The 24,057-nt window shown below is 35.1% G+C and overlaps 2 protein-coding genes across 5 annotated transcripts; both read right to left on the minus strand.

Moving 5' to 3' along the window:
- Nucleotides 1-691: 691 nt before the first annotated feature.
- On the minus strand, nt 692-9,206 carry sccpdhb (saccharopine dehydrogenase b). Its single transcript, XM_051875271.1, has 12 exons — nt 8,726-9,206; nt 7,743-7,852; nt 7,449-7,529; nt 7,010-7,139; nt 4,413-4,462; nt 3,766-3,896; nt 3,476-3,593; nt 1,842-1,961; nt 1,662-1,718; nt 1,439-1,550; nt 1,274-1,355; nt 692-1,042 (listed from the first exon to the last, which is right to left on the minus strand). The coding sequence occupies exons 1-12, from the start codon at nt 8,922-8,924 to the stop codon at nt 943-945; spliced, it is 1,290 nt and encodes a 429-aa protein (XP_051731231.1). The 5' UTR covers nt 8,925-9,206; the 3' UTR covers nt 692-942.
- A 173-nt stretch (nt 9,207-9,379) lies between these two features.
- On the minus strand, nt 9,380-23,275 carry cnstb (consortin, connexin sorting protein b). Of its 4 annotated transcripts, none has more exons than XM_051875273.1 (10): nt 23,052-23,275; nt 20,870-21,106; nt 19,577-19,686; nt 17,606-17,636; nt 16,693-16,779; nt 15,989-16,106; nt 14,919-14,940; nt 14,535-14,837; nt 11,198-11,333; nt 9,380-11,080 (listed from the first exon to the last, which is right to left on the minus strand). In XM_051875273.1, exons 2-10 carry the CDS (start codon nt 21,099-21,101, stop codon nt 10,869-10,871), a joined length of 1,251 nt encoding a protein of 416 aa, XP_051731233.1. In that variant the 5' UTR covers nt 21,102-21,106; nt 23,052-23,275; the 3' UTR covers nt 9,380-10,868. The 4 variants fall into 4 exon arrangements, with proteins under 4 accessions (XP_051731233.1, XP_051731234.1, XP_051731232.1 ...); XM_051875274.1 differs by having other exon boundaries at nt 20,870-21,103; nt 23,052-23,269; XM_051875272.1 differs by lacking the exon at nt 23,052-23,275 and adding an exon at nt 22,898-22,940 and having other exon boundaries at nt 20,870-21,103.
- Nucleotides 23,276-24,057: the final 782 nt, after the last annotated feature.

Raw genomic sequence — 24,057 nt, forward strand, 5'->3', positions numbered from 1 at the left:
AAAACCATATTAATTTATAAAACTTAAAACTCTTTTGTCTTTCTCTGTGCCATCCTATCTATTTCAGTTATATTCTACATGGCCTCAATGCATGTATGCAAGGTCTGTCTGTTTACAATACACATTAAAACAAGCTCCGTCCCAGCATCTCTTCATTTCCTGTAAGACTGTGAAAGCAGCTGAAGCTGAGTCATACTAACTCGTGCCTGCCAGGCTGCTTCAACCTTGGCCTGCATCTTTCACCCCCGTTCTTCATCCACTGCGACCCAAAGCCACCTCTCGTCTTTCCTTAAAAGGATATATTCATTGCCTTTTCTAATCTCCCCAAACAACGTCTACCCCTCTCACACCAAATGACCTTTCCTGTCATCTCCACATAAATAACCGGCAGATGTGGAAATGGAAAAAGGGGACACCTAGTGGCAGATTCAAAGGCATGTTAAAACAGAGACTAAAGAGATAGTTCACCCCAAAATTAAAATGGTCATTACTCACTCCCAACCCATGAGACTTTCATTCATCTTCGAAACACAAATGAAGATATTTTTAATGAAATCTGAGAGATTTCTGCCCCTCCAATGAAAATCTATTCACCCAAAACTCTGAAAACGTTCATAAATACGTTTGAAAGTAAGAGAAAAGTTGCCTCAGGAAAGTAAGGTTAGTTCTGAGAAAGGTTCTAGCATCAGCACCATTTTGTTTGATATTTAGTCATTTAATGCAATCACATTTAAAGATTTTTAAGTGACTTCAGTGTTCAAAAGTGGTTTGGTGTCACAGTATATACTTTAAGATCTGAGGCCTTTAATGGCTCACAAACAAAGAACAGGCCTACAACACTCATCGATTCACAATACTTTCGGCTGCGTCAATGCAAAATTTCTTAACTTATCTAAAAACAGAGATGAGCTAGGCTGAGTGAATCTGACAGAGTACTCATGTCTACTTTCCGCTCTTCAGTGAGAACTGGATTCCATGTTTGTTCAGACGGTCTATTAGGGTGGTTCTTGCAAACACTGAGCCCGGAGTGAACACGCCACCCCTGTGAGGAACAACAAAAGGACGACAGGTGAGAAAGGACTTCATATATGCTACTCAAATAACATTCAACATCAACTCTACAATTAACACATTCACATCTAACTTTGAAACTTAGTATCCAAAAATAAAGTGTATTCAGGTTTAACCACAGCAATTTTATAAAATAACCCCATCACATATATAGATGTTTCTTCAAGTATGACACCCTGCAATTGAGGTTGAGATTACTCACTTATTAGGGAGACTGTGAGGTTCGTTCAGCAGTGTAATAGCTGCCTGCACCATGGCAATAGGTGTAGCAATGTATCCTGGCTCTGCAAAATGTGACAGAAGAGACCATATCTGAGTATATAAGGTGAATATTTTGAGTCAAATCAAAAAGAGAGTAGGACAATACCTGGTCCTGTTATTTCAGTGTTGATTGTGGCATTTGGCTTGCCCTGAGAGGGGTCCTGACCTGTTGTGTAGCCCTCCCCCATAAACCTCAGACAGAAAGAGGTTCCATCCATCTGAAATAAGACAATAATGGCAGAAAGACACTAAATGTAACTTCAACAACACAAATAAGGACCTAGTGATTTGTTTTGGGAATTTCAATGTATTATCTATTTTTATTGTACCTGCTTTCTTGATGGTCCGGTCTTGGAGAACAAACCAAATGAAAAAAATCCTGGAAACTAGTAAGAGAAAAAAACACACTTGAGTTTATACAAGCAGTTCTTGCTGTTCTATGGTATGAATGAAAGTTTTATCCATGCGATTTTCTTTTAGCCGTTATAATCAAAATGATGGTGCTGGACCTGAGTAAGCAATCCCCTGCCGAGACTAAATTTGACCATAAGCCAGAAGACCACGCCTGCAAAGAGGGTCTTCACCACGGAGAAGAGACCACCAATACCTACATATGCCATGTACTGAACCTGAGGACAAGAGGATAGAGGAAACCAATTGAAAACTGCAAAATAGTGTTGACAAATCAAATGAAGGTCATATATACACAACAACAAAAACTAAGTGATTGGACACTTGAACTGCACACATTTGTGACTGCTGAATTATTAACACATACTTTTGAGTCCACAACATGACATCAATCAGAATGACCATATACTGACAGCACCCTGCTGACCTTCATGACACCACCCTGTACGCAGTGGTCATCGCTATGGAGATGAAAGAATAGGACGATGAATCACAAAGACTGTGAATCATCCCCTGCTCTTTCCATGAAGGCTTTCAGAGCACTATCACAGTAATCATGCTCACACAAGACAGATCGAAAAGAAATGTAATTAAAACTGGTAAGGGGCATAATGGTGTTTGGAAAGCAAGGGAAGAAACTGTCAAAGACTGTCTTTTTAAGAGGATGCAGATGGGTAGGCAAGAACCCATTAGATCTTCAATAACAAAATAACAGTTTAAGAAAACTGAATACTGGGTTTGGGTTAAAATTGTTCTGCTCACAAAAACTGATTGGCATGGTTTATAAAACAGCAGAAATTTGGACTTTTTTTAGTCAAATTACTATGAATGAATTACTATGAATATATACTGTATATATTCATAATGCAGCCTTGTTGAACATAAGAGACTTCTTTCAAAGTTAGTACATTGAAATATACAATATAAAATACAATTTTAATTTATTAAGTTTTTATTAATATTTCAAAATAATTTAATTATATAAAAAATATTTTTATTTTGATATTTTATATACAATTTGAGATTTTCACTATAAACTAAAAAAGTAAACTAAACAAGAAAAGAAATTGATAATATGCATAACAACATGTTATTGATATTAATATTATATATATATATACACATATATATATAGTGCTGTCAAATCGATTAATTGTGATTAATAACATCTAACAAAAGTTTGTAAATATATAATGTGTGTGTATATACGTGTATATATTAGTGCTATCAAATCGAATAATCATGATTAATCGCATCTGTATAAAATATTAATCAACGAATCGCATCTCTCTCTCTCTCTCTATATATATATATATATAAACATAAATGTATAATTAAAAAACAAAATTATGAAAAAAAAAAAATAGCGTTCCCATTTGTTCTAATAGCAAAAGAAAAAAAATCCATGATAGCATTTCAACAACTTTCCAAGAGAGAAAAAATATAGAGAAATTGACTACGTTGGAGAAAGATTTGCAGCCACTCCCTCACTGTGGAAACGTGTCATCACAGTCTGTGAAACGGGTCCATTTGAGATTATTTCATGGTAAACTAAAAAAGATGACTATACATATATATATATATATATATATATATATATATATATATATATATATCTCAAAATATTTTTGTTCATAATTTACTATCAAATCATATATATAAACAAAAATTTTTAAACTCATCTAATTGTTATCAAAAGTGTGTGTGAATTCTTGCCAGTCTATAGACTCACAGGGCTGTGTTTATGTTCCTCATGCATATAGCGCTGAGTCCGTCGCACCACAGATGGATCTGAGCCCATGAAGGGAATAGCATATTGCTCAATCTCCTTAGTGAAGAATACAGCTCCCCTGGGTACACCAAAATAGCAAGCAAATTAACACAAGTACAGATTTCCATCCTGAGAACGATTCTTCTTCACTCCTTTGGGAGTCAACTGCTATATAAAGCATATGAAACATGATCAAGATATTATTATTAGAATCTAATGCCGAGAATTATTTTATAAAAACTTAAAATCACCTCTTTTTAATTCTTGCGCCGACAGTTGGCAGAGGTTTATGCCCAAACTTCTTCCTTATCCTTCTGAGACTGGCACTGTCAGCAAAGCCAAAGATGGCTGACTGCCACGTCGCATCATGGGCACATCCTCCCTGATGAAGAAGACAAGACAGCTGAACAAAAGCCAAGACATGAATTGCTTTATTGAGGACATGCAAGGGGTCAGATGCTATAGCTGTCTTCATACCCGATTAAAACAGCAGGAAATACAATTTGATAGAGTGCTTATAAAATACTAAAAATATCTCCATACTCGCTTTATGCCGTCTGCTACCCTTACATTGGAATTTAATTTACATAAAGCTTTTTATAGTGTTTCAGAATGTATTTAAACATTTTCTGGTTTTTTTATTTTATTTTTGTGAAAAAAAAATCAAATTACTCATTAACACGAATTCCCACAAATTCCTAGTTTGCTCCATTGGGATATGAGAGTTTGTTTCATTATTCATGAGCAGCTGCAATTGTGAATTCCCAGAGCTTAATATAAGCACCGCTTTAATCCTAGATCAAACCAAATTTTGAGAGCTCATTTTCAATAACAGTCAATCAAATTCCAATGGACCGTTAATATAGATGTGCAAATACTGTGGCGAGTTGTCGCTCACCTCAGGTCCCGTGTTGATGGTTAGAAAGCTCTCCACAGCGGTGAGCGTTCCTGTGAAAGACGGGCAGAGGAGTTGTCAGGCATCTGCTGCTCTGCAGGCATGTTTGCCCACAGCAGCACTTCAAAGGCACACAACAGACACTCACATCCTGAGCGCCTTTGCCTATGTCACTGATACGTCCCACTAATTGGGATGAGATTAAAGAAACCTACTGCACAAGGGACATGTGAAGCAAAGGTCAAAGGGCATACATAGGGCAAGTATCACAGTAGCATATGTACATTTTAGCATTAGGACACTGATGCAAATCACACCTCTAAACCTGTTATAAGTCAAGTCAGGATCTCACAGAAGTGTAGTACACCCCTCACATTTTTGTAAGTATTTTATTATATCTTTTCATGTGACAACACTGAAGAAATGGCACTTTGCTACAATGTAAAGTAGTGAGTGTACAGCTTGTACAACAGTGTAAATTTGTGTCCCCTCAAAATAACTCAACACACAGCCATTAATGTCTAAACCGCTGGCCACAAAAGTGAGTGCACCCCTAAGTGAAAATGTCCAAATTGGGCCCAATTAGCCATTGCAACGTTGTTGCAGTTTAACTGCTCGGAACAAACAAGAGACTCAAGTACAACCATCACAAAACAAAAAAAAAAACAGTCGTAGATCATCCAGGTAACCACACACCGTATTAAGAATCAATGGATCATAAACTTTTGAACTGGGTCATTTTTAATAAATTCAGCTTTTTTTTTTCTTGTCGATTATATATAAACATCCTTTATGTAAAATATCTTACTCAGGACAGTACTAAATAAAAAATAATTATTATTTTGTTAAAATTATTCACATTTTCACAGATTCTGAAAGTGGTTCACATACTTTTTCTTGCAACTATATATATACAGGTGCTGGTCATATAATTAGAATATCATCAAAAAGTTGATTTATTTCACTAATTCCATTCAAAAAGTGAAACTTGTATATTATATTCATTCATTACACACAGACTGATATATTTCAAATGTTTATTTCTTTTAATTTTGATGATTATAACTGACAACTAAGGAAAATCCCAAATTCAGTATCTCAGAAAATTAGAATATTGTGAAAAGGTTCAACTTTGAAGACACCTGGTGCCACACTCTAATCAGCTAATTAACTCAAAACACCTGCAAAGGCCTTTAAATGGTCTGTCAGTCTAGTTCTGTAGGCTACACAATCATGGGGAAGACTGCTGACTTGACAGTTGTCCAAAAGACGACCATTGACACCTTGCACAAGGAGGGCAAGACACAAAAGGTCATTGCAAAAGAGGCTGGCTGTTCACAGAGCTCTGTGTCCAAGCACATTAATAGAGAGGCGAAGGGAAGGAAAAGATGTGGTAGAAAAAAGTGTACAAGCAATAGGGATAACCGCACCCTGGAGAGGATTGTGAAACAAAACCCATTCAAAAATGTGGGGGAGATTCACAAAGAGTGGACTGCAGCTGGAGTCAGTGCTTCAAGAACCACTACGCACAGACGTATGCAAGACATGGGTTTCAGCTGTCGTGTCAAGCCACTCTTGAACAACAGACAGCGTCAGAAGCGTCTCGCCTGGGCTAAAGACAAAAAGGACTGGACTGCTGCTGAGTGGTCCAAAGTTATGTTCTCTGATGAAAGTAAATTTTGCATTTCCTTTGGAAATAAAGGTCCCAGAGTCTGGAGGAAGAGAGGAGAGGCACACAATCCACATTGCTTGAGGTCCAGTGTAAAGTTTCCACGGTCAGTGATGGTTTGGGGTGCCATGTCATCTGCTGGTGTTGGTCCACTGTGTTTTCTGAGGTCCAAGGTCAACGTAGCCGTATACCAGGAAGTTTTAGAGCACTTCATGCTTCCTGCTGCTGACCAACTTTATGGAGATGCAGATTTCATTTTCCAACAGGACTTGGCACCTGCACACAGTGCCAAAGCTACCAGTACCTGGTTTAAGGACCATGGTATCCCTGTTCTTAATTGGCCAGCAAACTCACCTGACCTTAACCCCATAGAAAATCTATGGGGTATTGTGAAGAGGAAGATGCGATATGCCAGACCCAACAATGCAGAAGAGCTAAAGGCCACTATCAGAGCAACCTGGGCTCTAATAACACCTGAGCAGTGCCACAGACTGATCGACTCCATGCCACGCCGCATTGCTGCAGTAATTCAGGCAAAAGGAGCCCCAACTAAGTAATGAGTGCTGTACATGCTCATACTTTTCATGTTCATACTTTTCAGTTGGCCAAGATTTCTAAAAATACTTTCTTTGTATTGGTCATTAGTAATATTCTAATTTTCTGAGATACTGAATTTGGGATTTTCCTTAGTTGTCAGTTATAATCATCAAAATTAAAAGAAATAAACATTTGAAATATATCAGTCTGTGTGTAATGAATGAATATAATATACAAGTTTCACTTTTTGAATGGAATTAGTGAAATAAATCAACTTTTTGATGATATTCTAATTATATGACCAGCACCTGTATATATATATATATAATTCGATTTTTGAAAAAAAGATAAATTATTTTATTAATACTAAAACATTCACAGACATGCAACCTACCTTTGAAGTGATTCTGTGTATAAAGGATGCCCATATCTGCTGGTATTGAATCAAACCCACAGCTTCCAATGATATACACACCATTCTCCTGAGCTTTACTGTGGTAGTTCAGCTGTATGCCCTCTAAAAACTATATAATTCAACAATCAAAGAGATCTGCATTAACATTCATAAGTTTGGGGTGAGTTAGATTTTTTTTTTACATTTATAATGTTACAAAAGCTTTATATTACAATAAATGCTGTTCTTTTGAACACAGCTTACACAAAAATATTAAGCAGCACAACTGTTTGTGTTTTTATTGATAATAATAAGAAATGTTTCTTCAGCACCAAATCATCATATTAGAATTTTTGAAGAATCATGTGACACTGAAGACTGGATTAATGACTGCTGAAAATAGAGCAAGAAACAGTGATAAAAACACAACAGTTACTACCTGTGGTTCTCCACAGATGTCAATGCAGTGCGCCCCATTCTCTATACAAGCCTTCACCACAGGCTCTCCATAGAATCTGTACTGTTGAGAGAAGACAAGTCAGCTCCGTCTACTTCCATATATGCAAAATGGCATTTTACAGTCAACAGATCACTCAGAATAACACAACTACATTTATCATTTTTTGTCACAGAGCTATCGTGGGACTACAGGTGCACTGAGACAGGTGTGAATGCACAGATGTGTAAATTGACCCCTTCCTGTGCTTTTTTACAATAGTCTTTGTGGACTTACTGGTCCCACGCAGTTGAGCACAATGACGCCTTGTTTGCACATGATGGCCAATGACTCTGGCTCGGCTACATCTGCTACAATAACCTCCACACACTTCAGCTCTGGTTTACCTGCAGACAAATGATGGAATGTCAGAGATGGATGGATCGCTCTTCTCTAACAGCTCAACATGTTAGACAGACAGACAGACATTGACCATTTTATTTTTTACTCTATAACCAATTGCATGGTTTTAAAATCCTTGATTCTCAGTATAGGCAGTTCCAAATGATGATGGGATTGTCAGAACATTATGCCTTTAATCAACAATATTCTCAAACCCTGTAATCCTATCGGATAATCTCAACAGACAAAATCTGCTGAAACTCATCTAATGCCATGAGCTGACTGCCTCATGTCTAGCCATGACAGTATGGCAATTCAATCTATACCTAATACAAACTGACCTGTCATAAATAACATATGTGCATTGTAATTCTGTGTAGCCTGGCAAAAAAAAAAAAAGTACTATCAGCAACATTATGGTATTAGAAGGTAAAGATATAGTCCTTTTAAAAATTCATGTACCAATATATTAAAATATAATATATAAAACAATGAATTAATTTATTTTTATTATTTTTTAACTATATTTAAAATTTGAGATTATTTCATATTAAACTATGAACAAAAATAATGACTTGATAATATAAAATAATAATAAAATATAAGCTTGATAATATAGGGGGGAAAAGATAACACCAGGGTAGTTTTTATTATAATATATTACTAAAAGGTCACAGCTATTGTCTAATGTTTTACTAAATTATTTTTTTAAAAATTGAGGCGCTGCTTGTACATAAAGTTACTATTATATTCTATTTTTATTTTCTATTGTAATTCATTATATTTATAATATGTATGAGCACTTCAATGTAAAGTACAATAACGCTAAAATCTAAAAAGTTCTTGCTAAACACAGATGTACTGCGTCAAACACGTACACAGAGCGTCAGCTGCCTGAATGAGTGTTTTTTCCAGTCGGTTTCGGTTTCGTCCGGCTACAGCCCATTGTAACGACCCTCCTGGACCCTCGGTACACGTCCGCGCCACCTCCTCCACTACAAACTGACCGGTAAAACCCGTAGCTCCGAACACTATGATATGGTACGGTCTTTTGCTTGACGTTGTGAGCGTCGCCATTGTGTCTGTGATCCGCGTGCGAGGCGACACAGACGAGGTCAGAGCGACCGCTGCTGCTCCTCTGGTGTCACTGTACAGTATCAGTGTAAAAACGGCTGAAGATGTTTTTAGAAGCTCAGATTGTGCCTCAGATAAATTGTAGCTCAACTACAAATCCAACTGTTTGTGGGTGAAAATTCCAGAAACTGTCACACTTAGACAGTAGAGAGACATCTTGTGCTGGAAAGGTGATATTACCACAACAAAAATGCAGAGGAGGGTTCAATGTAGGCTATATTTTGTGACCATTAACATATTATATATAAAAGCAAATATATGTAAATATGCCAGCAGTAAATTACATTTGAATGTCAATTGATAAATTATAGGATCACAGCTTGTTAGTGACTGAATTAACACTGTTTTGAAGAAATCAGTCAAATGTAGTTGTTCAAGTCAGACCACTTGTGAAAATGTTTTCCTTTTTTTTTCTAATTTAATACAATTTTTATTATTACAAATGATTTTTATCACTTATCAGCATAATTATTATTAGTTTTTGCTTTAATGACAGCAGCACTAACTTGATATTTTGTACAAAGGAGTTCACATTCACAAAATGAAAGAAAAAATCTTATTTTTGTATTCATTTTACATGGTTTTTCTTTAAATTTTTTAAAAATCTAACACTTTCTGTTTATAATTACACTTTGAATCCTATATTTCCAATGAGTATTTAGTCTTTTTAGACACCTCACTGTATGTTTTTGTGATGATTCACATATTCAAAAATTAAATTAAGCAAAATGAATGAATTATCTCATTACATACTTTACATTACAATTGCATTTAAAGTTCAAGCATGCTGTTCTTTTGGCAAGAAAATAATGACAGTACAATGATCATGAAATTGTCTCTTAATCAGGGCTATGGCACTGTAATATTTTTGTTCTGTACATCTTAATGCTTTAAATTAAATTAGCTATGAGTCAGTCTACAAATGACCCATTGGTCTCCAAAGAGAAATGCTCCTACTTCACCCAAGGTTATGTGTGCCAATTCCATTTACTGTCTTCCATTCAGAAGACCAATCCTATTATCACAGACAGAATTACAGCATAAACCCACTTCCAAAATATATTTCCAGTCATAATTCAGAGATTTCATGTATACTACTTTGGAAAGGAAAATGGAAAGACATACAACAAAACAGGATTCTAGTTCTGAGCATAACATTAAAACACTTAAAATTTAAGACCCCCTATTATTGATAACAAAAACTCACACTCACTTTGACTGCTGAACACAAAACATGTTTGTAACTAAAATAAATTGACTGCTTGCTGACTTTCATACAATTATACAATTTTCAGATTTATTTTGTACCTGCTGACCACAAGAGAAGTGCTAGAACAACACCAAACTGACATTATCTAATCAGAACTGATCGATTATCATTATTCAGCCTGGTCATGTGCTATCCGTTACATGTCAATCATAAAGCCATTTCTTTGATAAGTTAACATTGCTACATACACCCATTTTTGCTTATTCATGTTGATTGATACTATATGAATTTCAGTGGTTACTGCACCATTGAAAAGTGCCAAGTCAATCTATCTCAAAAGAAAAATATACATTATAAAGATAACCATGGAACTAAAATGTACAAAAACAATGTTACTGGCTCAATGCATGTAGTTATTGATCAGAGGAATGGCTCTTGTATATTAAGATGATTTCTAATAAGCATGTTTTAGTAACAATATTAAATACTTAACACAAATGTATTTCTATGCATTAGGAAGCCCTGTGTGGTTTGTGTAGACTCACTAAAGAAACAATTATTAAGGCCTGTCTGGTAATGTGCATTAGTGCATATTATCTCAAGAGGAATACTGTTGTTTATCATCGTAAATGGTAGTATAAAGAAAGAGTTCCACTTCAGTTAGCATAAAATAGCTGCTATGATGCACCAGAAGAGAGCCACTGTGTGAAAGCGTCCACTCCTCGGCGTACAGGTCCAAAGTAAAATTCCACGTTTTGTGAGAAGTCCACGCACACATTAGAGTACGCCTCTCCAACGAGACAATAAAGAGCAGTCCCACCCATGCTAATCACCACGGTAGCCAGACACAAGAGGAGAAGGACAAGGCAAGAGTTTCCAGCCGACTGATCTGTATGCATGAGAAAAATGAGCTTAGATCATTCTCACATTAATACAAACCAGGAATCTGAATATATATAAAGGTCCTATGTGTCCATTTGTTTACAAAAATGTGATGAAATTGTACCTTGATCGAAAGCATCATCTGGCTCTCTGAAGCGAACCTTGCGTTTAGTTGAGTCTTTTTGTGGAGTGGCATTCTCCGTTTCCTTGATGCGGACTCTCTTCTTTAAAATAGAGACTAAGCCATTTGAGGGAAACATCTACAGAAATACAGTATGGAAATCCATTAAATAGACTACAAAAGCTGATGCAGAATTATTTTTAAAGGGTTAGTTCACCCAAAAAATGAAATGTCTGTCATTAATTACTCACCCTCATGTCGTTCCACACCCGTAAGACCTTCGTTCATCTTCGGAACACAAATTAAGATATTTTTGATAAAATCCGATGGCTCAGTGAGGCCTGCATCGCCAGCAAGATAATTAACACTTTTAGATGCCCAGAAAGGTACTAAAAACATATTTAAAACAGTCCATGTGACAACAGTGGTTCAACCTTAATGTTATGTGTATCAAACTGCCAAAGTCACCTGATTTCTCTAAACGAGGCTATGTTACATCATAAGTGTTTCAAAACGGTTCGAAATTTCAGTGGTTCACATGACTTTGGCAGTTTGATACATGCTTTGAACCACTGATTCGAAACAAAAGATTCGTAAAGCTTTGAAGCTTCATGAAGCAGTGTTTTGAAATCACCCATCACTAGATATTGTTGAATAAAGTCGTTATTTTGTTTTTTTGGCGCACAAAAAGTATTCTCGTCACTTCATAACATTAAGGTTGAACCACTGTAGTCACATGAACTGTTTTAAATATGTCTTTAGTAACTTTCTGGGCGTTTGAAAATGTTAATTATCTTGCTGCCCATGCAGGCCTCACTAAGCCATCAGATTTTATGAAAGATATATTAATTTGTGTTCTGAAGATGAACGAAGGTTTTACGGGTGTGGAACGACATGAGGGTGAGTAATTAATGACAGAATTTTCATTTTTGGGTGAACTAACCCTTTAAGAATTTATGTACTTAGCAAATAATGTAATGACAACCAATAACCACAAGGGGGCAGTATGTGCAACATAATAATGAACTGAACTGCATTATTGTGATCCCTTGTGTGAAAAAGTACTCTTTAACATACCTTTAAAAAGAGTACTTATTACGGAAATAATATACTTAAGTGCGAACCAGTGTATTATAAATAAACATTTTTAGTAGGACTTTTTTATATGTAATATTTATAATTACTTCTATTGTCTTTGAATTATGGTTAAAGTGTACTGCCGAATGTATTTACATAAAATACACTTTCTATTGAAACTTGGGTGTCATGTATTTAATTATGTTTGAAATGAAGTTCCAATTTAGTACATTTAAAATATATTAACTTTAAATGTAATATCACATAACACAATATGGTTAAAATTATAATGAAATACTTTACATGTGATTTAGTATGCTATGTTCTGTAAAGCATGACAAAAGATTATTAAAACAATGATTTAAAATGTACTTTAAAGGAAAACTTTTAATTTGACATTATTACAAAGTGCACTTTTTTTTAAAATGTACTTAAGTGTGTTAGGAAAGTGTACTCTCTATAAGTACTTTTAAGTAAATATATTTTTAAGATCTAAAGTACACTACAAGTCCACAATCAGTAACAGTTAAGCGCACTTCTTTTTCACAAGGGATAGTTCACCCAAAAATGAAAATTCTGTCATTATTTACTCACCCTCACATCATTGTATTACTTTGTGGAACACAAAAGAAGATATTTTGAAGAACTGTTATTGTCAATACAATGACAGTCAATGGGGTCCAACACAACTTTGGACCCCATTGACTTTCACTGTATTGACAAAAACAGTTCTTCAAAATATCTTCTTTAGTGTTAAGCAGAAGAAAGAAAGTCATACAGGTTTGGAATGGCAAGACGAGTAAATAATAACAGCATTTTCCATTTAAGTGAACTAGTTGTTCATTATGTTTACATATTTGCTTTTCTAATATGCCTCATAATAATGTCATGATGTAAACATTTTTGTCGTTTTTTAAGTCAAATCAGAGGCCAAAACAAAAGTGCTGAGAGTCTTTAAATCACTATAAAATAATCGTGTACAACAAGCAAACAAACACATCATGTTATCATCATTCAGTTGTCGTGTTTGTTGACTGAAAAAGTCAGTAACTCTCACACAGTGTTTGTCCAACACAGTTCTGGAGAAGGTTTATTCAGTTGGACTGTTATTTAAGACAACCACGCCCAATAGCTTGGGGAAACCATACACTCCCTGAACGCTTCTTTATAAAATTCCTGCAGCTGGCTGCCATAATGCTGTGGATGACATCACACTATTTTGCTTTCACAAGGCAGAAAACCTGCGGTGAAGAAATGTGGCCTGAGAATTGGAAGAAAGTCCCATTTTACCTTTCATAAAGTCATAAAAAAATCAATTTGAGGACCCAGATTAATACATCATTGCGTATTTAAAGGGGGGGTGTAATGCTATTTCATGCATTCTGACTTATTTACACTGTTAAAGCGTTGCATTCTCAGGCTAAATATGGCCAAAGTTTCAAAACACGAGTTGGACGTATGACGGAGTATTTCTGTGCCAAATACACTACTTCCGGTTTTGGACCAGGTTTCGGAGAGTTTTTTTCAAGTATGGCCTGTATGATGTCAAAAGAGAGCGGAATTCCTTGTATAGGCACGTCTCCCTGATAAGCGCGCACACACATCACCCAGAACAGGAGCAAGAGTACGCCCATCAACGCATTTCGTTCGAGATACGGAAGCAGAGAGATTTTTCAACAATGGCTGTATCCCAATTCAGGGGCTGCACCCTTTGAAGGCTGCATACATCATCGAGGCAGTCTCACTTAAGAAAAATAACCGTTAGATTGCAACGTAAGAAAGAAATTACAGTATTTTACACCTCACAATGAATATCAGTCAATTTTATTACGGTTACTTTTCTTAAATATGACATCCTTGATGAAGTATTCAGCCTTTTTAACTAGCAGACGATCTCTACACAAAAGCTGCGCGCACTCGTGACTCTTTAGCTCCGCCCACGGCACTGACGGCAGGCACGCCTCCAGGAGCTCTGCTTTTTTCGGAAAGACTCGGTTTAGCGTATCTATCTTTTATATATATCATAAAACTGAAGACTTTTTGGATATATGAAGGATGCATTTTTACTCTATATGTACTCAAGATTATCATGAGATTGGCAGAAACTGTGTGTGATACCCCCCCTTTAAGCTCTGAGGCATACAAATCGTTCAGTAAGCAGTTGATTTGGAGAGATCGGACGGATGGTGTCTCAGCATGCTTATTTTTTCTAAGGGCAGATGGTAATATGCAAGAGATTAACATCACTCCTACAGCGTCTTACCTCCTTTATCTGAATGAGGTTGTCCAACTCATCCACAGGAACCTGGCCATCAAAGTCTGCGTCGTCCTGCAGCTCCTCATTCCAGCACTCGTCCTCCTCAAGACCTTCCTCCTCCTCCTCCTCCTCCTCCTCCTCCTCATTCAGTTCACAGTTCTCTTCTGGCTCCTGTTCAGCTTCCAGCCATGAGCAGTCGTCCGCCCTGTTTTCTCTCTCAGTTGAGTTCACTGAAGCTTGTTCTTGTTTTGATCTTCTGTGTTCTGTCACATGGGTTGGGCTGTTTTGTAATTTTATGTCATCCATGTTCTGCAATAACAGACTGCTTTATTCAGACTCACAGAAGCATAAACTGCATTGGTGGACAGTAAAACAATTATAATATTTTACCTTTTCCAGAAAGAGGTTAGGCCTGAAAGAAGAGTTTGTCAAATTATTAAGGAGTTATTTTATTTCAGTACTGTTGTTAAAATATTTGTATGAATATATAGCAAATTTATATATTATATATATATAAAACTATATATATATATATATATATATATATATATATATATACACACACACACACACAACATTACTATATATATATATATATATACACACACACACACACAACATTACTATATATATGTATATATATATATATAATACTATAAACATATTCAAAAGACACATCATATGGGATATATATATATATATATATATGTAGTACATTTTTATAGCATTATTGTTTTTAGATATTTTTATTTGACATTAATTAATTTACATTTTATTTACATCTTTATCTTTATATCTTTACGTTAATATATTTTCTCAGTGTAGTACTATAAACATATACACACTGACACATATATGGGATATATATATATATATATATATATATACATACTGTATGTATGTATATATATAGTACATTTAAAGCATTATTGTTTTACATATTTTTATTTACATTAATATATCTTTAAAGTATGCTTCTCAACGCTCTTTACAAAGTAATATATATATACATATATATATATATATATATATATATATATATACTGTGTATATGTATATATATATATATATATATATATACCTGTATATATATATACACACACATATACAAACACATACTGTATAAATATTACAGGAATATAAAAAGAAAAAAATCTTAAATTAATACATTTTAAAATTAATATTTCACAATATTACTGTTTTACTGTATGTTTGATCAAATAACAATTTGAACAAGTCAAATAAAAGCTCTTAAATATATCAACATTAGTCAAGTAAAAAAGTGAAAACAAACAAGAAAAGTCCAAATTCGTGTAAGGGTGTTTCCCTATTAATCAATTTAACTTGATGGTACTTGACAAGGTCTGGTTCTGTCAGGGTTGAACAATGGACAATGGGAAAAATGCTATAATTATTATTTTCTACTCGCTTGGACAGTTCTTGCCTACACACAGTCTCACCTCTGGTGTGTTCTGCAGATATGACTCAACACTTCCATATGCTCTCGCTCTCTGTCCGTTCCATTAGCATTTAAAAGAGAGTTACTTTCGGTTTGGATGCTGATTTTCCTCTGGGACTCTGAAACCAAACATATGGATTTGAGTCTTTTAAATATTTGGACCGTTCTCTCTCTCTCACACACACAGTACAGTATGTACTCAAAGAATATGTGAAAGCAGTCTAAAATATTATTCTCAGTTCCTAACATTTCATGAAAAAAATCTTTGTAGTACCAAAACAACAACAACAACAACAACAAACTACAGCTATGTGACATTCTTCAGGTTTCACTTTCCACAGTAAGGCCTTGTTGACAGTTAATCAGATAAGATGGGACAGTCTGACCTCTGTACTTCAGTGATATTAGTGAAGTAACAGAGTCACATGTGGTCTGGGCAATGGCGCGCAGTTGGGAAATGAGCAATTTCCTGAGATCAAACCCTACCACTGCTGTTTACTTGTAAAGAATGAAACTAGCAACTCAACTTACAACAGTATTGTCCTATTTATAAAAGGAGTCTCATCTTTATAAGATAAAACAATGCTTTAGGAAATCCTCTCACATGCAAACAATGTGACCTCCCCTGGTTAAAGTCATTTCAGGAAATAAGTTTTTATATATATATATATATATATACCATCCATAATCATCTAGCATTCTTACCCCATTTCTCTTGTATAGAGGCCAGATTAGACAGTAGTCTCTCATGGTACAGCTTCTCCAGATGCAGAAACTCCACTGCCCACTGATCTGAGATGGTCAATGCTTAAAGAAAGCAACACCAATAGCAATACCATTCAAAAGTATGAGGTAAGTAAGTTTTTTTTTTTTTTTTTTTTTTGAGAATGCATTAAGAATGCATTAAATTGATCAAAAGTGACAGTACAGACATTTATAATGTTATAAAATATTTCTATTTCAAATAAATGCTGTTTCTTTGAACTTCCTGTTCATCAAAGAATCCTGGAAAAAATATGATGCTTTCCACAAAAATATTAAGCAGCACAACTGTTTTCAACTGTTTGATTGCTTCTATTGTTCTCCTCATTTGTAAGCGTCTGCTAAATGATTAAATGTAAATGATATAAGAAATATTACTTGAGCAGTAAATCAGCATATTAGAATGATTTCTGAAGGATCATGTGACACTGAGACTGGAGTAATGATGCTGAAAATTCAGCTTTGCCGTCACAGGGATAAAATACATTCTAAAATATATTAAAATAGAAAACAGTTATTTTAAATTGTAATATTATTTCACAGTTTTTACAGTATTTTGATGGAATAAATGCAACCTTCTTTCAAAAACATTTAAAAATCCTACTGACCCCAAACTTCATTAATAAAGGATGAGCAAATTATTTAAAAATCCATCAACATCCTTCCTTTTGTGCAACACCCTAAAAGTCAGCATGGAAAGTCACACCCTAATGAGCCCCCTCTTGGTTACGCTTGCCCCGGTCTCTATGACAGCAGCATCAACAGGGACCATTTAGTGATAGTAAAGGAAAGGCAAAGAGGAAACGGACAGAGAACAGGCAAATAACAGTGGTGGATTTGATATCCAAAAGGATACAGTCCTCTTCAAGGAAGTAGCTCTCCGCTATCTGTTATGGGAGAAAAATACCAGCAAGTAAAATATTACATCTCCTTACCAAGTCATTGCATCATCTCAAAGACAGTTTGATCAAGCGTTCAGTTGAAAGACTCTCAGCTGTGGTCGATCATCCGCATTTCCTGTTGCACCTGAATCTAGAGTCTTGATTTCATTTCAATTCCCTGATCAAGAGAAGCTGTAGTGAAAAACACCTTCAAAAGGACAATCAACAGAATGAAGTGCATGTGAACGGGTCTGACAGTGAGTTTTGATGAGAAAAATCATGTGCGAGAAAATAACTGCCCTATCTTTGCCCATCTAACGCATTCTCTTACATGGATGGTCTATATTTAGTGTAATGCAGGATAATGAATTGTTTTTCCTATACTCTTGATTTTATCTAACTACAATAATCTCATTGAGAAGCAATTTACCCCCCTCTATTTATAACTACAGGGAGATTAAAAAAGCACATTTCAGTAGTTTGTCTTCTTGACAGATCTGATTTTAAATGTGCTTGGTGTTTAGTCAAAACAGGATGCCTGGAAATGCTGACAAAATATAAAAAAAACCAAGAAGTTTAAAACAGAAAGAACTTTATATATAAATATATATATATATAAAAAATCACAACAGTGTGTACTTATCGGCTTTAGATGTTCGAAAGAACTACAATCCCATGAAGCATTGCAAACAGCACGTGATTTATAAATCGAGGGAACGAAATAGTAAATTAAAATTAAATTAAAATTAAAATTAAATTTAGCCTACTATTTTTTTCCTGCATGTCATGTCTGGGGCTCTGTAAAAACAATATATTTTAAGTTTATTGCAAAATATGCATACACATTCAAATATTTAAGTATTTTGAGAGCGTAGGGAGACAGACTCGATTATGTCATGCGGAGCTCGATTATGTCTTGTGGAGCTTCATGAGAGTGGGCGGAGCTAAAGAGATCTTATGGCCATTTTGCCTGTTTCGACTCTCTGATGGTAGAATTTTCTGTACAGAATCATGGGTAATGTAGTTTTTACCACAAATTATGCTGTTAAACACCATTATTTTAAGACTAAGTTGAAATAATGAGCGCTAACGGCTTCAACAGAAGCAAATACTATCATACTTGTGATACTATCGTGCTCACAGTAAGTTTTTTTTTTACAGGTTTATATGTTATCTTTAAAAATCAATTTCCCTATGAGGAAAATTAATGGCACTATTTTACTTTCGGAACAAGACTGTTGCACTCTATAAGTTTAGTTTTGTTTCTTAAAAATATCCTAAAGTAAACAACAAAAGTAATCTACACTTTTAGAATAAAAGGTTCAGTGGGGTTCTATATAGAAGGGTTCTTGACTCAATTTTAAAGAATTCTTTATGCTAAAAAGGTTCTATATATGGAGAAATGTCTTAAATGACTGCATAATACTTTCATGTTTAACAGCTTATTCAAATTTTTTCACACGTTTATGAGCTGTTTAATAAATAAATTTAGTTAAAATAAAAATGCATTAAAACAAAATTACTTAAACTTAATACATAAAGGCTCTGTTTCACAGACAGGGCTTAGACTAAACCAGGATTAGGCTTAGTTCAATAAGGGCATTTAAGTAGCTTTTATAATCATACCCTAGAAAAAAAAAAAAACATTACTGGTGTGCATCTTAAGACAAAACAATGGCACTGACATATATTAAGATATGTCAGTACAAGTTGCTTTTAGTTAAAACAGCTCAAACATGCATTTTAGTCTGGGACTAGCTTAAGCCTTATCTGTGAAACCAGGGGATTATGATCACATGATGGGAACCCCTAAAAAGTTCTACAGAGTATATGAAGCACCTGACAAAACCCTTTAAGCTTCTATATAGAAGGTCTTTTCATGCCTATTTTTGTTTTGGCTATGGCCTTTTTGTGGAGTAACCTTTTCAAACTCCCAGTGCACAAACCTGGTGTAAGGAATGAGGGAGGAGCATGTGATCATTCTCTTCAACAAGGGACTGCAGTGAAGCCAGAAGAGAAGGACTAGGTCCAGGTGGCACAATCCCAGAGAGACGACCTGTACAGAGACCACATCAGGAGGAAACTCAGGAGCTCTGATACTATTGCATAATTATGACTTTAGTAAACTGGCAAATCCAGTGCTTTTTGAGTACATTTTGGTTAATTAAACTACTTAAAGGGTTAGTTCACCCAAAAATGAAAATAATGTCATTTATTACTCACCCTCATGTCGTTCTACACCCGTAAGGCCTTCATTCATCTTCAGAACACAAATTAAGATATTTTGATTAAATCAGATGGCTCAGTGAGGCCTGCATTCACAGCAATAACATTTCCGCAGTGATTTCAGCAGTTTAGCTGTTTGATAGGAGATCCGAGTCACTGATTTGATTCATAAAGCTCCGAAGCAGTGTTTTGAAATCGGCCCATCACTATATTGTTGAAAAGTCGTTATTTTGTTTTTTTGGCGCACAAAAATATTCTCATCACTTTATAATATTAAGATTGAACTACTGAACTCACATGAACTGTTTTAAATATGTTTTTAGTACCTTTATGGATCTTGAGAGAGGAAATGTCATTGCTTTGAATGCAGGCCTCACTGAGACATCGGATGTAATCAAAATATCTTAATTTGTGTTCTGAAGATGAATGAAGGCCTTACGGGTGTAGAATGACATGAGGGTGAGTAATAAAGTACATTATTTTCATTTTTGGGTGAACTAACCCTTTAACACCTGCTAACAATGAGAGGAAAGATTGTTTTGGAATGTTTTCATGTGGTTAGCAGTAGGTCAAAATTTAACCTTAAAGAAGTAGTTCAGCCAAAATGACAAATTTCTCATTATTTCCTCATGTCATTCCAAACCATGTAAACTGATATTTTTTCCTGGAACAAAATGTAAAAGTGTCCTTGATGCATCCTTACTAAATAAAAGTACTAATTTATCTATTTTTTTTTTTTTTCTTATGTACTGGCACAAAACTTTTGAACAGTAGTATCTGAGTCATATCGACTGCTTATATGACACTTTCATGATAATTTTGAATCATTTTAAAAGTTCGAAATCCACAGTCCCCTTTCATTATTATAGTATATTATATTATAATATGAAATAAAAAAAAAAAATCTTTAGTATATTCTTAAATATTTCAACTTTTGTGTTCCAAGGGAAAATGAAAGTACTTCCAGTTTTTGATTGAATTATAACCTTTTAAACAATATTTAAAATGCCTACCATGATCTAAAGAGTAACTGGGGCTCTTGATGTTTGTTGGAGACCCTTCTTCTGGGTTCCTGTTCTCTGAGTCGTGTTTAACAGCTTCCAAGTCCATAACCTCTGCCTCTTGCAGCTTGTTCTGGTTCTCATCAGAGGCTGTTAGGTAAGACGTAATGATGTCCTCTGTGGTCTGGGTTATTGTGCTCATCTCTTTCCATCTTACAGACTTCCTTGTCTCAGACTCTCCCATAACTGCTAGGTGATCACAAAGAAGATAGACGATCATGAAAGTGAATCTATATCTTAGTCAGAATTCAAGAAAAAAAAAAAAATTTTAAGGACTAAATACTGTATATCCACCACTTGATCCTGGTTTTTCAAGTTCTTCACTTATGCTGCTCATATCTGCCATCAGTGACTGTGATGCATCACAGTGATCATAAAATGGTTCCCCCCCACCAAAAGAATTCAGACAGGAAACACAAGTACACAAGTAGGGCAGGTTTGGTGATGATGAACATTTTTTAAGCAGATCTTGGGCCTTACTTGAGGAAAAACTTGTGAAGCTGTCAAACAGGGTGTCCTAACTGCGAACCGATACTCATTTCAGTTACTCCCGAAGCCAACAGCAAGCGCAAACTGACAGGTGTGTTCAAAAACAAGAGCCGGTTATAGCAGCAATGCATAATTCATAAGATGGGGCTCTTGTCTTTCACTCTGTCCAGGCATTTTGAGGGTGAAACCAGAGACAGAGAGATGGAAAAAGGGTGGAGTGTGGATGAGTGTCCTCATAGTAAATAACATGTCACTGTCAGTGTGGTAACAGAACAGGGTGAATGATGAGGTAGAAAAGTATGAAAGAAAAGATGTTTCTTGACATGACATGACCACAACTGGCCTGATCGGTGTCAAGATGAACCCTTATAAGCTGAAGAGTGTGAACTTATAGCCTAACAACAGTGTGGGCATTGTACCTGATGCTGCAAGAGTGCAACGGTTTTGTTTGCAGAAACTGTGCTGAAATAAATTGTTTCAATATAGAACAAATTGTTCTTTTATACACTACTGTTGAAAAGTTTGGGTCGTCTAAGATTTTTTTTTTTTTAAAGTAAAAACATTAATATAGTGAAATATTACTACAATTTAAAATAACTGTTTGGTATTTTAATATATTTTAAAATGTAATTTATTCCTATGATGGCAAAGCTGAATTTTCAGCAGCCATAGTCTTCAGTGTCACATGATTTTTCAGAAATCAGGAAACTGATTTCTGTCACTTTGCTTCCTTGCTTTTTAAAAGTATTAATTTCTTACTGACCCCAAACTTTTGAACAGTAGTGTATATTGCAATATGAAAAAATTGCTGTAGTATAACCATGTTTATTTGTTCTTGATATGGAAACATAGTATTTCTTCCAAGTACTTTGAAGTACCCAGCAAAAATGGTATTTTCACATTTTAATCATTTAATACCATGGTATATATCAAAAATGTGGTATCAAATTCTGATCGTGTACCATGGTACCACCACGGTCCTGTTGTGGTGTTATTTAACAGATTGTTATTTATTTATTTTTGAGTGAATTTCAGTCACAGCTCGGTTGGGTTCAATAATCATTTTTAGAGTACACTAAACCATGAATTAACATAATTTGACAGGCAAAGTGATTTGTGTGTAGTAGCCTGTTAAGTTATATGTCAGGACATGCTTATCTTTTAACAGCAGACAGGTGTTCACATGCCTGAGGCTTATGTTAAAGAAACATACTAAAACCGACCCTTTTTGAAAAGAAAAGAAAAGAAAAGAAAAGAAAATTAATACTCAGTTCTCTGCCCCTTTTGGTCAACTTTGAAAATTGCATTGTATTGAACTTCTAATGTATCTTCACCATTTGAATGAATGAGTCTGCTAAATGAATAAATGTAGCCTAAATATAAACGGCTTAGGCGAAATATAATAACGTGGAACGACAAATTACATTTATATTTAGGCCTACGTTACTGCTCTTGTAATGTATTTCTACTCATCTAGTTTTACAGACATACCTTGCACGCAAATGAAAGATGGTGTCATAGGCGCGTGCTTGTCCCGTAACCATTTCAGAGCGTCTTGCCCTCTATCAATATTTTATTTTCATCAAAACAACTTGAAAACGAAACACATACACACGACTTATTGAAATCTCCCTGTCGTACTTACATTTAGTCTCTGTAATGATGTTACAATAGTCCGCATCTGTAAACGCGTGCACGCGCACCGCTCATATCTGTTCCCAGAGCTGCTTAACCATCGACCCCAGACCCCTCTCTGTGAAATACAGACCGATCTGAAATCAGTTTCGATACCCTGCTTGTCTCTGCATCTGTGCAGTTGTTTACGATCCAAACAGGGGCGTTTCTGTTCAAGGTTTCGGTCTTGCTGGGCGTTTAGTGCCACCCATCGGTTCATATGGGGCAGTGACATTGGAAAGTGTTTTGAGACATAAAATTAGAAATTGGCGCCTGTTCATTTTAAAACTGCATTCAAGTAGCTAAAATTGTTTATTTGCCCACAGAATTTATGAGGAATCTCACTGCAAATATGACACATTTGCTCTTGAAGCAATTAAATATTTAGTCGCGACTGTCCTGTCAGGTGATGCTAGTGAAATATAGCCTATAATCAAAACTACCTTACATTAACTTGTCTACTTGCATTTTAAGTTTTCTTTTATGCTAAATTAATTTATAAACTGAATTAAACTGAATTAATGTTATATCTATATAGCCTACAAATTATTTCTGATGTGTCTAACAGGCTAATGCTAATAAGAAGTATGCACAAATAGGCTATATTTAATATATTACGATATAAACAATTGATGACTGAGAACTCTTCACTCGCTACCCAAAACCAAACGATGTCCAAATAACGTTAAACAGAATGAACATCTCAGATATTTTCTTTATTTATTAGGAATTAGATTATTTATGACTAACAACATGGAAAAAGCTGCATAAAGAAAAGATCTGTTTGTGTTCATTTTCAATAATCTATCAGAATCATATCCAAGGCTATTCAAAATATTTTCCCAAGTCTTTCCCCAAAAACTAAACTATGTCCTGTCATTACAGCTCTGAGGGCAAACATGAAATAAACATTAGACTATGTAGGAATTGGAGCAGAAAGTAAACGCAACCGTTGAAACGTGGAGTCATTATGGTGG

Source organism: Ctenopharyngodon idella, chromosome 20 (assembly GCF_019924925.1).
Source record: "Ctenopharyngodon idella isolate HZGC_01 chromosome 20, HZGC01, whole genome shotgun sequence".
NCBI lineage: Eukaryota > Metazoa > Chordata > Actinopteri > Cypriniformes > Xenocyprididae > Ctenopharyngodon > Ctenopharyngodon idella.

Coding starts and splice junctions, on each gene's coding strand:
- cnstb (XM_051875272.1), bottom strand. CDS start 22,925: ATGACACCATCTTTCATTTGCGTGCAAG. Junction 17,637..19,576: donor TCCCTCATTCCTTACACCAG/GTTTGTGCACTG, acceptor CTCCCATAACAG/ATAGCGGAGAGCTACTTCCT. Junction 14,838..14,918: donor CTAACCTCTTTCTGGAAAAG/GTAAAATATTAT, acceptor CTGTTATTGCAG/AACATGGATGACATAAAATT.
- sccpdhb (XM_051875271.1), bottom strand. CDS start 8,924: ATGGCGACGCTCACAACGTCAAGCAAAAGACCGTACCATATCATAGTG. Junction 1,962..3,475: donor AGGAACATAAACACAGCCCT/GTGAGTCTATAG, acceptor TCTTGTCCTCAG/GTTCAGTACATGGCATATGT. Junction 1,719..1,841: donor GCAGGGGATTGCTTACTCAG/GTCCAGCACCAT, acceptor TTCTCTTACTAG/TTTCCAGGATTTTTTTCATT.